The 13880-nt window shown below is 57.3% G+C and overlaps 1 protein-coding gene across 1 annotated transcript in view; it reads right to left on the bottom strand.

The window, feature by feature from the left end:
• RIN3 (Ras and Rab interactor 3) overlaps positions 1-13880 on the bottom strand; it is a 119726-nt gene that overhangs the window by 19738 nt on the left and 86108 nt on the right. The window contains exons 6-7 of the mRNA XM_069465236.1: positions 10830-12344; positions 5999-6307 (exon numbers count right to left, since the gene is read on the bottom strand). Of these exons, the coding sequence (XP_069321337.1) occupies positions 5999-6307; positions 10830-12344 (1824 nt within the window). The remainder of the gene's footprint in view (positions 1-5998; positions 6308-10829; positions 12345-13880) is intronic.

The following is a 13880-nucleotide window of genomic DNA, read 5'->3' as shown; positions in this document are numbered from 1 at the left end:
CAAAAAATATTTGTTGGACTGTTCAATGAATGGATTTATTTGATAAAAACATAAAAGAGCAGGAAGTAGAGACCATCTAGAACAGTGGATTTTAAGTCTACTTTTGCGGTGGAAGCCTTTCGGTAAGGGGCGTCTTCTGCACCCTCCGCTTCTCCAGCTGACTCAGGGTGGGGGCAGCAGGGCTGACTTGCTCATTTCCTCTCAACTGCCCCCTCCCCCGCCCCAACGTGGCTTCCAGCTAAGTCTATGGGCCTAGAGAGTTCCTTGGGACCAGTTTGGAAACCAGTTTGGCCTTGTCTGAACTCTCAGCTGCACAGATGAAAGAACTGGAAGCTGGGAGGAGAAATGGTCAGTTGGACGTCACCTGTACAGTCTGCGGCTAATATGAAATTAGAATCCAGCCCCTTCCCTCCCACTGAGCTCCCTTGTTTGGTTGTCTGCACTTTGCACAGACGCGGGTTAAGTCTCAGTTCTGCTCTGAGCAACACCGCATCCCTGGGGAAATCACTGCAGTTCCCTGGGTTCCTCTTCTGAGAGCTCAGCCCACAAGCCAGGCAGCTACGCAGGCTGTGGGCTCCAGGGCCTGAAGCCACAAAGTCCCAGGCTGGGGTGGCTCCAAAAGGCATGAGGCTGCAGGCACTGCAAAACTCAGCCCATGGCTTGGGTCTGTCTTTTCTGAGGTCCTCTCTGACCCCAGGAGGCCCTGGGGGAGGCAGGCTGGGCAGGCAGGAGAGTGCAGTGTTTCAAGTCCTGGGATTCAGGGTCAACCACTCCCTTGCTCCTGTGTGACTCTGAGCGCACTACTTAACCTCGCTGAGCCTCAGTTTCCTTGGCTATAAAATAGGGATAATAATAGTGTCCACACCCCAGGGGGTAGTTGTGAGGATGACATGTCAAGACAGATAGATGGACAGTGCTTAGCATGGAGTATGGTAAATGTTAGACATGATTATTGTGAAAGACAGGAGGGTAACATGTTCTATAAACCTCAGAACATGGTATCTTAGAGCGCCTGAACTCCACTTCTGTTGTGGGTGGAAAAGCAAAGTTGTGAGTCACTTCTAGGTCTGTGCCCACCCCACCCCTTTCTCTCTCTGTTATCTGGATGTCAATGTCCAGGGGAACCTAAACGCCTCCCTCAGCACAGATCCCCGAAGGACTACATGGATCAGGGCCACCCACCTCAACCCTCCCCCCTTCAGTTGGACTTATATGAGTAAGAAACAAACTTCTGTTGCGTTAGAGATGGTAGGGGTTATCTGTTACAGCAGCAAGTCTTTCCTGAACTAATTATCTATCTACAGCTATCTCAAAAAGACTAGAAATCCACCAAAATACTACTGATCAATTTTCAACAATAAACATTAGCGACTTTTATCATCAGAAATCAGTTTAGATTTTTTTTAACATAGATTTTTATATTTTAATTGTTGCTTTTTAGAGATGGGATCTCCCTGTGTTGCCCAAGCTGGACTCTAACTCCTAGGCTCAAATGATCCTCCCGCCTCAGCCTCCCGGGTAGCTGGGACTACAGGCGTGCTCCCCGGTGAACGGTTCCAGCGTAGATTTTTAAAAACCCACAGCCTGACCTCCCTCCCTGTCCTCTCCACCCTCCGTCAATGTCACAAGGCCCATTATTCCATGCCCCTGGGGTCCCCTTCGAGAGCCGTCCTCCCATCCAATTCCCCAGCCACTGCTCCTGCCTGAACTAGCTGCGGATTCTTGACTTTGTGGTCTCTGCCAGGGAGGCGGACGGCGAGGGACCTGGGAATCTGTCACCACCCCGTGGCCCTACATCCAACCGCCTGGCACTGTGGTTGTGCACTGCCTCCCCAGGGCCAGGAGCCAGGCTTCATTCCAGAAGCTCCTGTGGCGTCAGGGTGTTGAAGGAACTGAAAAGGCAGCGTGGCCCTCAACGCCCTCTCGGACAGACGTCCCCTGCCCTTTACCTACACTGGGAGAAGGTTCACACCGCAGCCTCCTCCCTTCCTCCCCTCCCTTCGTAGGGGATTTTCTAGGGCTTGACTGTATCTCGGAGTCAGGCGGGACTGGCTCTGACTGCCTGGTCTTAGACATTGAAGAGGTGGGAATGACTTGTCTGTCGAAGCAATAGGAGAGGTGACTCCAGAAGTCCTAGCTGCTCTCACCAAGTCCCCTGAAGTCCATGAGGAACCCGGTCAGCTCCTGGCTACAGGATGGAGGGACAAGTTCATCCAAAGCCATTTGCCTCTGTGGTCTCCCCAGTCTGCCTGACCAAGGACCCTAAACTTGAGATAGTAGAAAGTGCGCTCAGTCGAGATTCGGAAACCTGGGGTCCATGTCCAGGCTGGTGGCTTGGTCTAGTGACAGGAGCACAGGCTTTGGAGTGAGAGAGTTCTGGGTTTGAATCCTGGCCCATTTTCTGGGCATAAGAGCAACTATCTGTTTGGAGAAGATGGCACGGCCAGTGGACTCAGATCTGTGTCTCCTCATTCACCCCTTTTCGCACTGTTCCAACAGGTCTCGCCTGCAGCAGGGCCCTATTTTATTCTTGTCCTGAGTGGGCCACGCGGGCAGTGCGTCGGGCTTCTGTCACCAGCATCATTGCAATGGGAGAGGCAGGCAGGGGGGCATCCGCCCCCGGAAATGAAGGGGCCGGGAAGTCTAGAAGCAGGGCCGGGGCAGGGCGGGGGTGGGGCGGTGGCAAGGGAAGGGCTGTTTTCTGCGACAAGTGGCCAGTGGTGGAGGAAGTAGGTCAGCGGTAGGGGCAGGCAGGACTCAGGCTGGAGTGCTGCCTCTCCCTGGAGTCACCAACGGCTCCCAGGGCTCGATGCGGGGCTGCTGGTGGCCTTTGAGTAGCAAGGCCACCGAGGACTACGCGGGTGCCGGGGCATCTGTCAGGAGGGAGGTGTGAGCCCGACGCCTGGAGCTTAGTCCTAAAACCGCTACACGTCAAAGTCGGTGGGGTCTGGCTGCGAACGCATATCCTCCATCTAATCATGAGGAAACGCCTGACAAACACGAAATGAGGAACTTTCATTTTTTAAAATAGGTGGGGGTGGGGAGGGAAACCGGCATTCCTCAAAAATATCAATGTCATAAAAGGCTGTGGAAATGCAGTCATGCACTGTTTAACGGCGTATCGGTCAAAAACAGGCCGTGGATGCGATGGCGGTTCCACAAGATTGTAATATCTTATTTTCACTGTGCTTTTTCTATGTTGAGCTACACAAAGCCTCACTGTGTTCCAACTGCCCACAGTCTCAGCACAGTGACAGGTCGTGGCCCCGGAGCACAGGCTGTGCCGCAAAGCCAGGGTGTGCGGCAGCCGTCCCACCGTAGGTCCACTCGACGGTGCTCATGCAATGAAATCACCCAACGATGCATCTCGCAGACCGTATCCCTGTCGCTAAGCGACGCATGGTAGGATGGACTCCAAATTAAAGGAGGTTAGAGACGGTGACAACTAAGTGCAACATCTGACCCTTCCCTGGATCCTGACCTGGAGGGGAGAAGCTAAAAACCACCCTGTTAGGTCAAGCGGCAACCTGGAAGGTTAGAGGGTAGCTTAGATAAAAACACGGAATGAGTGTAAATTTATGAAATGGATGACTGTACTGCGGTTACAGAAGAGTTACGTAACCTTGCCTACTTACACACATTCCGTAAAGTACTGAGGAAAGTATTTGGGGGTAGAGGGCCCAGATGTGTGTATATGAGTCAGAAAGAGCAATTATGTGTGCAGAGAGAGAGAGAGAACTGCAGAGCAAACCAGGGAAGATGTTGACAAGGCACAAAGGGTACGCAGGTGTTCCTACTTCCACGCACTATTTCTATTCTTAGAGTTTTCGAAGTTTGAAATTATTCCCAAATGAAACATTAAAAAAAAAAAATAGCAGGAGAACTCTTCCTTTCAAACGAAACCCCACATGGGATCCCCTGTGTGTAAAGCAGATGCAAGCAGGGTTGTCTGGGGCGAAGCCGGCTTGAGACCCAGCCTGCCTCGTGTCCCTTTGGTGGTCCCTGGGGTGCCTTGTGGAACCCATCTTGGGAACCACAAGTGGACTCAGCCCGCTTAGTTCTGGGGAGCGTGGCGGGGAGGCAGCCATTCCTGCACCCACACACTTGGATCCTCGCAGCAGCTCTGCCAGAGGCGTTCCCAGCCCCATTCGGGGGTGGGAAACTGAGGCTCCGGAAGGAGCTCCCGAGCACCCCGGCTGTCCAGGTGCTGTCCCTGTGCCATCCCACCCCCATTTAACACTTGCAGAGGCCCAGTGGGGCCAATGTCCAAGGCTACAGCACCAATCAATGCCAGGGTTCAAAGCCAGGACTGGTGCACAGTGACAAGCCTCTGCTCTTTGGATTTGGGGCTGGCATATCCCAAGTCCACTGGACAGAACCTGCTTCCTCTCAGGTGAAGATGCTGGGACTCCCGGGGGGCAGCCCTGGCCTGCCAGGGGCAGAGATGAAATTCGGAGTCAAACTGGGAGTCGCTGGACTCCCAGTCCAGTGCTCACTCAGTGGTGGGAAGGGAACACACTGTCTCTTCCCTGATGAGAATCCCATTAATTTCTGAAGGGGAATCTTCACACGGAGCCCTGACCTTGGCTTGACCTTGATGGCTCAGAGTCTCCCTGCGTGGGCCTGGCTTCTGCATCAGCAGAGAGACTTCAGCCTCCCTCCCTCACCCCACGGACAATGGGGAAGCTATAACCTCCCAGTTCTGCCCTGTTCTTCCACCTGCTGCACCCTGGCACCCCCACTAGCAACTGCCTCTCTCTTCCCTCCCTTCCTCCTCAAAATTAGCCATTCCTCCCCCAGTCCCTGCCTCTGGCAAGTGTCTAGTAAACAAATTCACTGTTAGCAAAAATCATGGTGTTTGATTCTCACCACAAAAATGATAGCCATGTAAGGTAATGCATGTGTTAGTTAGCTAGATCTAGTCATTCCTCAATGTGTATATGCTTCAAAACATCATGCTGTACCTGCTAAATGTATACAATGAAAAATCATGGTGTTTGAATGTCACTGCCAAGTGATGGGGTTTTAACAAGAATTCCAGGAAGCTGGAGGTTTCTGGGGAAACCAGGACTCACTGAAGATGGAATTACCCTTTTCCAGCCCAAAGTAAGCCATTCAAGGTCACACAGGTACTGAGTGATAGACCAGGAGTTTGAACCCAGCTCTGTGTGGCTACCCCAACCCACCCACCTCTGACCACAGACCCACGAGTGAGCCTGGCCAAGATCGAGTATGCCCAGCCCGGATCAGATGGCTGCCCAGGCCCTGTGGACTTGTGCGTCTCGATCAATGCTGCCTGTTTGAGGCACCTTGGGATGGGGTGAACTGTGTCCCCTCAAAATGTGTATGTTGAGGTTCTAGCCCTCAGCAATAAGAACACGATCTTATTTGGAAACAGGGTTATTGCAGATGTAGTTAGCAAAGATGAGGTCGTACTGGAGTGGGGTGGGCCCCTAATCCAGCATGACTGGCGTCCTTGCAAAAAGAGGAAATGAGGACACAGACACGCAGGGAAAAGGCCGTGTGAAGATCAGAGTTCTGCTGCCACAGCCAAGGAACTACCAGAAGCTCAGAGGCAGGCCTGGGACAGAACTTCCCCTGGCACCTTCAGAGGGAGCGTGGCCCTGCCCACACTTTGATCTTGAACTTCTAGCTGCCAGAACTGTGCAACAATTTGAGCAATATTTCAGTGGCTTAAGCCGCCCACCTTGTGGTATTGCGTTTCAGCAGCTCCAGCAAGCTAACGTAGCGCCTTTTCCTAATTCACACACAGGCACGGTGTGGCTGGCTTCCTGGCCTGCCTCTCGGGCAGCCGCCAGCCGTGGCCCTCCTCCAGGTCCCCGGGTAACCCCTGTGAGGTGCTCAGTCCCTCCCCAAGGGGCCTCTGAATCCGGAAAGGCTGGGGCCTTCCAAGGGCTCTGGAGTCCTTGCAGGGGAGGCGGCAGAGACCCACACAAGCAGAGCCTCTCGCCCTGACCCATCCCGGCTCCCCACCTACCTGGGTTGCCGAGGGCCATGGAGTCATAGATGAGTTTGCAGGTCTTGAGCAGGATGGAGATCTTCTTTTCGGGCGAGTAGGCCTTGTGCATGCTGGCGAACTTCTGCAGGATCTTCTCCATGACGGGCACCTCGGGCACGCTGGTGGTCACGCCCAGGTCGGTGGTGGTGGTGGCCAGGATCACCAGCTGGTTTTCCTTGAGCTGCTGCAGCGAGCCGTCCTTGCTGTGGATCTCGTGCAGGCATGAGTTGATGGCTTCTTTCAGGGGCTTCAGGACACACTTGTACAAGGCAGACTCCACAATTGCTTCTGGAGTGAGCAAGAGTGTGAGGGTGAGGAAACAAGCCGTAGGGATCCTGCCACCAGCCTCGTCGCCCAATTGTTCAGCCATCCCCATCCACTGGTCCGGGATGGGCACACTCACAGCCCCAGCAGTTACACCCTGTGGTTCTGATATGTGAGAGAGTGTCGTACATCCGACAGAAAGTCACACTGCAAAGATGCTGGCACAGGAGCCCCCAGGGACCAATACTAACCGGTCATTGAATCCTAATGTGTTTCATAGAGCCTGGCACACAGTGAACTCTCCCAGGGCTGCCTACCAATACACAACTTCAGAGGGCACTATTCACACTGCAGTTGTGCAGTGTACAACAGGGGCAGCTGTATGCTGAGGGCCTCAGTGCCTAGTAAATGATTGGTGCAATTATTCTTGATGCCTCTCTTTCCATTCCCAAATCCGCTTGACTCTAGTCTCAAAAATACAGTGTATATAGAACTTGACTTCTCATCACTGCCACAGCTACCACCCTGACCTGGGCTGGTCAGGCTACCACCATCATCTCTCGCCTGGGTTACGTCATTAGGCTCTGGCCCTGGCCCTTATAGTCCATTCTCAACACAGCAACGAGGGCTGTCCTGTTAGGACATGTCTGATCACGACATTCCTGTGTTCAGAACCCTCACATGGCACCCATCTCCCGTGCAGTCAAATCAAAGCCCAAGTCTTCCCCGTGGCCTCCAAGGCCCTGCTGTGCCCGGCCCCGCAAGCTCTCTCGCTCACGGCTGTGCCTGCTCCCCTGTGCTCACGCTGCTCCACGAACCGCCAGGCCTGCCCCTGCCCCGGGGTCTCTGCACCTGCTGTTCTCTCTACCTGGCGCAGTCACCTCCTCACAGCTGTCCACACGGTCTGTTCCTTCACTGGTCATCTGTCATCTTATCCGAGAGGCAGTCCTGATCACCTCGTGGAGTGGGACTTAGCGCGCTTCGATCCCACACGGCTCTGCAATGTACACGCTATGATCCTCACTCTAAAGATGGACCAACTTAGGCTCTGACAGGGTGGGCTGGGGGCCAATAGGGATTAGAACTCATGTCTGCTTGACACCACGGTGGCGCTTGCTGCTTTGGATGACAGTAGGGAAATATTCTCAGGAAGTTGTTTAGACCCTAACCCCTCCCCAGGGGAAGGATCTTGGCTATTGGCCTAGTAAGGGCAGGTTCCAAGTCCTGTCCCTGTAGGAGGACACCTGGGCTGCCCCATCCCTGGGGAGAGGAAGGAGGGGCTGGTGCTGCCATGGCTGAGTCTCAGCAGAGGCCTAGATTGCCCTTCCCTGCCACGCAGGTCCAGGGTTGGCCCGTATGTGGGTTTGGGGCCAGTCCTGGCCACGCTGGGTCCCCATCCTGTGGCCTCCCTCTGTGCCTTCAGCTGAACACAGGGCTGCCCTCGCCCCACCGCCGTCCATCCTTGCAGGCCCACATCTCTGCCCCCTTGCCCCGACAGCTGCAGCTAGAGGAGTATCATCCTGGGGGCAGGGACTTGCCCTTCCCCGCTGTCCTAGGCTCCCGTATGACCTTGGCCAAGTCCCTTTCCCTTCCAGGGCCTGTTTCCTTAACTGCAAAATGAGAGGGCTGTGCCCACGCCCTGTAGGTCCCTCCGCGGCCGAGAGCTGCTGGATCTCCTCCAGGAACCTCCCCTCTGGCCTCTGGCCCTCAGCAGCACACGTGTTAGGACTGCTGTGTCTCCACTTGCTCCTGTGACCTATGTCCCTAGTAAAACCAGGAGCACCCTGGGTGCGGGGTTCTGTCTGGCCTTTATGTGGTTGAGGTTCCTCCACCGTCTAACTGAGCACGCGGGCAGAGCTCGGAAGGAAGAGGCAGAGCAGCAGAGTGGTCAGTTCATGGACTGCCCGGGTCTGAAGCCCACCTCTGCCACCAGCTCTGTGTCCTCTTGGCCAGGTCACTGAACCTCTCAGAGCCGTGGCTTCTTGAGCATGACAGTAGCCCAAGCCCATTGGGTTTGCTGACACGTGCAGCGTCTGGAATGGTGCTATTGCCGTTGATGCTGACCTTGTCCCCAGAGCCTAGGGGGCCCTTCCCTTCACCTCTGCAGCTCCAGCCCTCCCCATCCTTGATGGCCCAGCTCAGCAGCCACCTCTCCCTGCCTGGAAACCTTTCTACCCTATACTTGTGCCCGCAGCAGGCTCTGGTGACATTCTGCCACGTCACCTGCCAGGACAGACTCTGAGTCTAGCACCTCTTGGCATCTCGGTACCCGAGACAGAGCTGCCCTCAGCAGATACCCCATGGTGAGTCTGCGTCCTGCCAGCTGGCCCGCCCTGGGGCTGGAGTCATTCCTGCTGTTTCTGGCAAAGGTCCAGCTTGCACCACCCTCCTTTGCCAGGGGCCACCTGGTACCTGCCCTGCCCCGTTCCAGCTGCTGGGCCAGGAGGTCTCCCTGCTTCATCCCCTCCACTCTGCCCTCCACACACACCCTCCGGGGCTTCGTCACCTCCAGGGCACATGGCAGCCTGATTTTCACTCCTCCATGAGCAGACCATGGTCCTCCAGCCTCGTCCCCCTCCTCTCTGCCTTTTTCCACGTGGCCGTCACTCCCTAGGAAGAAAGTCCTCCCCCACCTTCTCCACAGGGCACCGCTTTCTCCTCCCCTAGCCCCCAGCGTACACCCGACTCTGGAAGGGGGCCGACCACGGCTTCCTCTGGCTGCGCTGAGCCTCCCGTGCCCTTCCACGTCCTCCCTGTCTGCACGGTGCCTGGGGCTCAGTCCTCGCACCCGGGTGACCTCATCCAGTCTCGTGGCTCTTTTTGTGCTGATGGTTCCCAGACATCTAACTTTAGCTCATACTTCTCCGCAGAACTGCAGACTCAGACCCCACGGTCTACTCCACACCCCCACCTGGGGGTCCCATAGTGTCCCTATCATCACACGTCCAAAGCTGAGCTCCGGGGCTCCGCCTGGCGCCTGCCTCCTTCCAGGGCTGACAACGCTTGTCCGCGTCCTGCCCCCCGATCCCCACGCCCATGTCCCGTCTGTCCTGTGGCTCCATCTTCACAACAGGCCCAGAACCCGACCACGGCACTCCATCTGCGCTGCCTCTGCCGTGTTCCCAGCCACCCTGCCTGCTTGCCTCGGTGATTCCAGTGGCCCCTGGACAAGTGCCCCTGCTCCCGCTCAGCACGACGGCCAGTTCACGTGCCAGTGGGAGCCCAGCGCTCTCGGCTTGGACCCTGCACGCCCCGTCTCACTTACAGGAAAAGCCGAGCCCTTAGAGAGGCCCAGGGGTCCTGCCTGACCTGCTCCCTGGGCACTTCCTGGTCTCGCTTCCTACCACGTCCCCTCATTCACGTGCCACCTTACTCCGTGGTTTACTGTCACCCTCAATAGAACATAAGCTCCCTGAGGGCGGGGACTTTCGACTGTTTTGTTCACCACTGTTTCTGCAGCACTGGTCACAGTTGGGTGCCCAATAACCCTTTGATGACTGGCATCTGGTTCCCGGACCCTGTGCAGACACACACGGCGCTGGCCTGGGGTCTCAATCCCACCACCCCTCGCCACACCTGACACGCCCCCATCAATCCTGTGGCCCGGCTAACCTGTCAGTTTCCGGGAGTCGGCTATGAAAACCCGGTAGCCCCGGGACCAGGAGCACCTCATCTCTTTTCAAGAAACATTCACTAAGGGACCACTGTCTGCAGAGTCCAGCACTGACTCGTTAATTCCCCGGTGGGGAGGAGAGGCCTGGAGGATGCCAGGGGAGGTGGCCCCTGGAGGGCTGCGGAGTGACTGTTTACCAGCGAGTTCAGAGGGCTCAAAATTTAGCAGCCGCTTGGGCCACAGCAGTGTGATGTGACCAGACATTTCTAATGTGTCCACAGGTGTGTAGCTGATCACAATGTAAAATATATTTCTCCCCGTGAATCACAATCATAAAAAGGTTGGACAGTTATCGGATTAGAGGCTGGTGGGGGTGGGAAAGGCAGGGGCTGCGTTAGAAAGGAGTCAGGTCAATGAGCTGTCTCGGGCTGGTTCCCCAGAAGCAGAGCCCGACGGAGAGATCCGGCGTGTGATTTATGGGGGACAGCTCTCAGCAGACAGCGGGTGAGGGAAGTGGACGCAGCAAGGAAGAGCCTGGGCAAGGATGAAGTCTCAGCCTCAGCCTCAGCCTGATCCCGGGGGGCCCTAGATGCACCACACAGTGGCCCCCTCTTGAGGCCAGAGGCTCGTCTTTGTCCCACCATGGCAGGGGGTAATTGGCGGTGGGCTGCCGATGGTAGAAGAGGGGGAGCAGATAATTTGGATTCTATATGGCCAAGGTCAAGTCTCTAGAAAACGGGGTGGCTGTGTGCTGTCAGCAGCCCACCCTTGTAGCAGCTGGAGAAGCTGCACATGGCCAGGGAAGGGGAAGGGTGGGCACCAACAGCGTCCACTACATAGACCTCTTTTGTCCTAAGGGGCTCCTGAGTCTATGAGCTGCATCCCATCCTTCCCTCCCCCTCTCCCGCAGCCAGCCCCCACCCGGGCACTGACCCAGCTCCTCCTCATGGTGCAGGACGGGGTCCACCAGGGCCTTGAGCTCGGTGCTCTGCAGCAGGTAGCTCTTGAGCTGGGTCATCATGGTGCGGATCTCCTGCAGCATCTCGGTGCTGGAGGTCTGGCGCGCCATCATCTCCAGGCTGTACACCTTGTAGTCCTGCACCAGGTTGCCGAAGTAGGAGGCCTTGTCCTGCGCCAGCTCCACCACCTTCTTGTACAGCTTGCGGTTGTTGGAGAGGAAGGCGTGGAAGACGTTGGTGAAGCTGGCGAAGCTCAGCCGGTGCCGTGCCTTGCCCAGGATCATCGAGGACTTCTTCTTCCCACTGGGGCCGCTGAGCTGCTCCAGCTCCTCCTCCGTGCTGCTGGTGGAGTAGGAGTCCTGGTCGGCAGCCGAGCCGGGCGTTCCCAAGCTGTCTGCGAGGGAGGCCAGGGAGCCCTTGAACTCTGCAGAGCTCTGGGGATGGGCCGTGGCCTGGGCATGGCCGCGCTGAGTCCCGGCTTGGGAGGCAGGACTTTGGCCTTCTCTGGGCGGACTGGGCGTGGGTGTCTCACAGGCCACCTCCTTCGTGCAGAGCTCAGCAGTCTCCAAGGGAGCTGAGATGACAGAGGCCAGCTGCCGGGAGACCCGTTTCTTCCTGGGGGGCGGGACCGGGGGTTGTTTGGTCTTCCTCGGTGGCTCTGGCATGCTGCCCGGATTGCTGGCTTTGGCCTCTGCTTCCTGGCCTTGCTCTGTGGTCCTCTGAGGCCTTTCCCCAGGGCTGTTCGCGGTCCCTGGGGGAGGCGGGCTGAGTGGGGTCGCCCTGGAAGGGACCAGCTGGTCCCCCTCCGCCACCATCCCTGCACTCTGGTCCTCCAAGGACACCCTCTCGGAGACACGCCGTCTGGGAGGGGCAGTGGGAAGGCTCTTCTTCACGGGTGGTGGGGGGGCAGGGGCCTGCTGCAGGCGGCTGGGGGCTGCCCCCTGCTTCATTTCTTCCTCCCTGAGAGGGCCCAGGCCTACGGTGGGATGGGGGAGCCTCTCGCAGGCAGTCATGGGTGGCTGCCTCAGAGGGTCTGGGGGGCCCGGGGCCTGGGGTGCAAGGTGGGGGTCAGGCACTGGGGGAGAACCAGGCACAGGACAGGCAGGAGCAGGAGGAGCAGGGAGTGGAGCGGGCCGGGCCGGGCCAGAGCGATGCAGGGACGGCGCTGGGGGTGGCGGCGGTGGGCGGCGTGGGGCCCACCTGGAGGTGGGCGAGGTAGCGTCAGATGTGGGCAGCGACGGGCGCGCAGGGCAGCTTCCAGGAGGCGGCTGGTCAGCGGGCAGGGCTCTGCCACAGTCCTCGATGAAAATGGGATTCACAAACCACAGGCGGTCGCTCCCCACCGACAGTTCAATTTCACAGGAGCAGTTTGCGTAATGGGCGGTGGGTCTGAGGCTGGGGGCCGGGGGCGCTCCAGGGGCTGGGTCTCTCGGGGGCTCTGCTGGGCTCCCGCTTCCTCGAGGGGGGTTCAGTGAGGAGTCCCAGAAGCCTGTGGAGACAGGAGAGGGACAGGCAGTCAGTCCTTGTGCTGGGCCACCGCTGTGACTGCAGCGTCTGTGGGCGGGGTGGGGGCAGGGCCAGGGAGGGCGTTCGCAGCATTTGCTTCACTGCTCTGAGAGTTGTTTTCCCCTCTCGGACTCTTTCAAAGCTCTCCCACCACTTCCTGCCTCGAGAGGGGAAGCCCCGCGCGGTCCTCCCCAGCAGCGTGGGGGTGGGGCCCGAGGGTGACAGGACAAGCTCTGCCCAGTTCCGAGCCCCCCACAAGGGCACTGACGGCACAGGGTGGGGGGTGGCCACGCAGTGCTCTGGAGCTATGGGGAAGGCATGGTGGGGACAGAAGGGACAGAGGCCTGGACCTCCTGTGGCTGACCAGCTGGGCACTTTGGGGCAGGTCATTTGATTGGGCCAGGCCTTAGTCTAGTCCTCTCTGAAACGGGATCACAACAGCATCCACATCACAGGTGTGCGAGAAACAGGATAGTATCAGGGAAGGGGCTCTGGGCCTATTTTGGCCACCACGGTTGTTATAAGAGGGAAGAGTGAACTCATGGATTCTGGACTGCCCGAGCAGGGAACACCCATCTGCCGCAAAATGATTCTGACTCTCGCCAGTGTCGAGGCTCCAACAAGAAGCTGGTCCTATGGCCTTGCTGGGGGAGGCCAGCTCGGAAGGCAGAGGCTCCCGCACCGCCGAGCTAAGTCCCAGAACGTGCCTCTCTGCTGACCCAGTCCTCGCGGATCCAGTCCAGGGCTGCGGCCACTGAAGCAGGCAAGGTGTTCTTGAGCTCTGGGGAACATACCCCATCAAACATCTGATGGGAGCTCAGGACCCTCCCAAAGGGCCCAGGGGCACCACGTCCTGGGAACAATGTCAGTTGGCACAATGTCAATGTCAGTTGGCCCACAGGCCACTCTGAGCTCACTCAAGCGGCTCCTCCTGGAGTGGAACATGGAACCCAGGTCTTGTTCAACGTGCTAGTTTTGCAGATGGATAGGGGTTAGCCAGACAAGCGCAGAATTCCTTGTGAACGGTGGGGCTGGCCTCCCACCCAGGGCTCCTAACTTCTGGGAGAAACTCATCAGTAAGAAAATTATGAAAAATAACATCAAGGGCAATCATAGGAATGAACATTCCTAGTGTTCTTCCTGTGCACCAGCCAGTAGGCTATTTGCTATACACGGGTTATCTGGGTCCCTGGTCATAGGCCTCGCCCCATTTCACAGATGAGGATAAGAGACTCAGGAGATTAAACTTGCCCCAGGCCACAGGGGTGCTGAGTGAAGGAGCTGGGATTTGAACCGGGTCAGGCCAGTCCTACAGCCTATGTTCAGGCACCGCGTTACTCCACCTTCCTTCATAGGAACTTGCAACACTTCCTATCTGGTTGCTGTCCCAGCATGGGTGAGTGGCAGGGTAGGGTAGCTTGCACCCCAGAACTGGGGATGTGGCAAGAATACAATAGGCTCTTGACGTTGAAAGAAAGACGACATCTCAAGATGGCTGAGAGCGGCCAAGCGTGTGCGC

The sequence above is a fragment of the Eulemur rufifrons genome, chromosome 2 (assembly GCF_041146395.1).
Source record: "Eulemur rufifrons isolate Redbay chromosome 2, OSU_ERuf_1, whole genome shotgun sequence".
In the NCBI taxonomy this organism is placed as follows: Eukaryota; Metazoa; Chordata; class Mammalia; order Primates; family Lemuridae; genus Eulemur; species Eulemur rufifrons.
The sequence above is the reverse complement of the archived record's forward strand: the minus strand, read 5'-3'. Positions and strand labels throughout refer to the sequence as shown.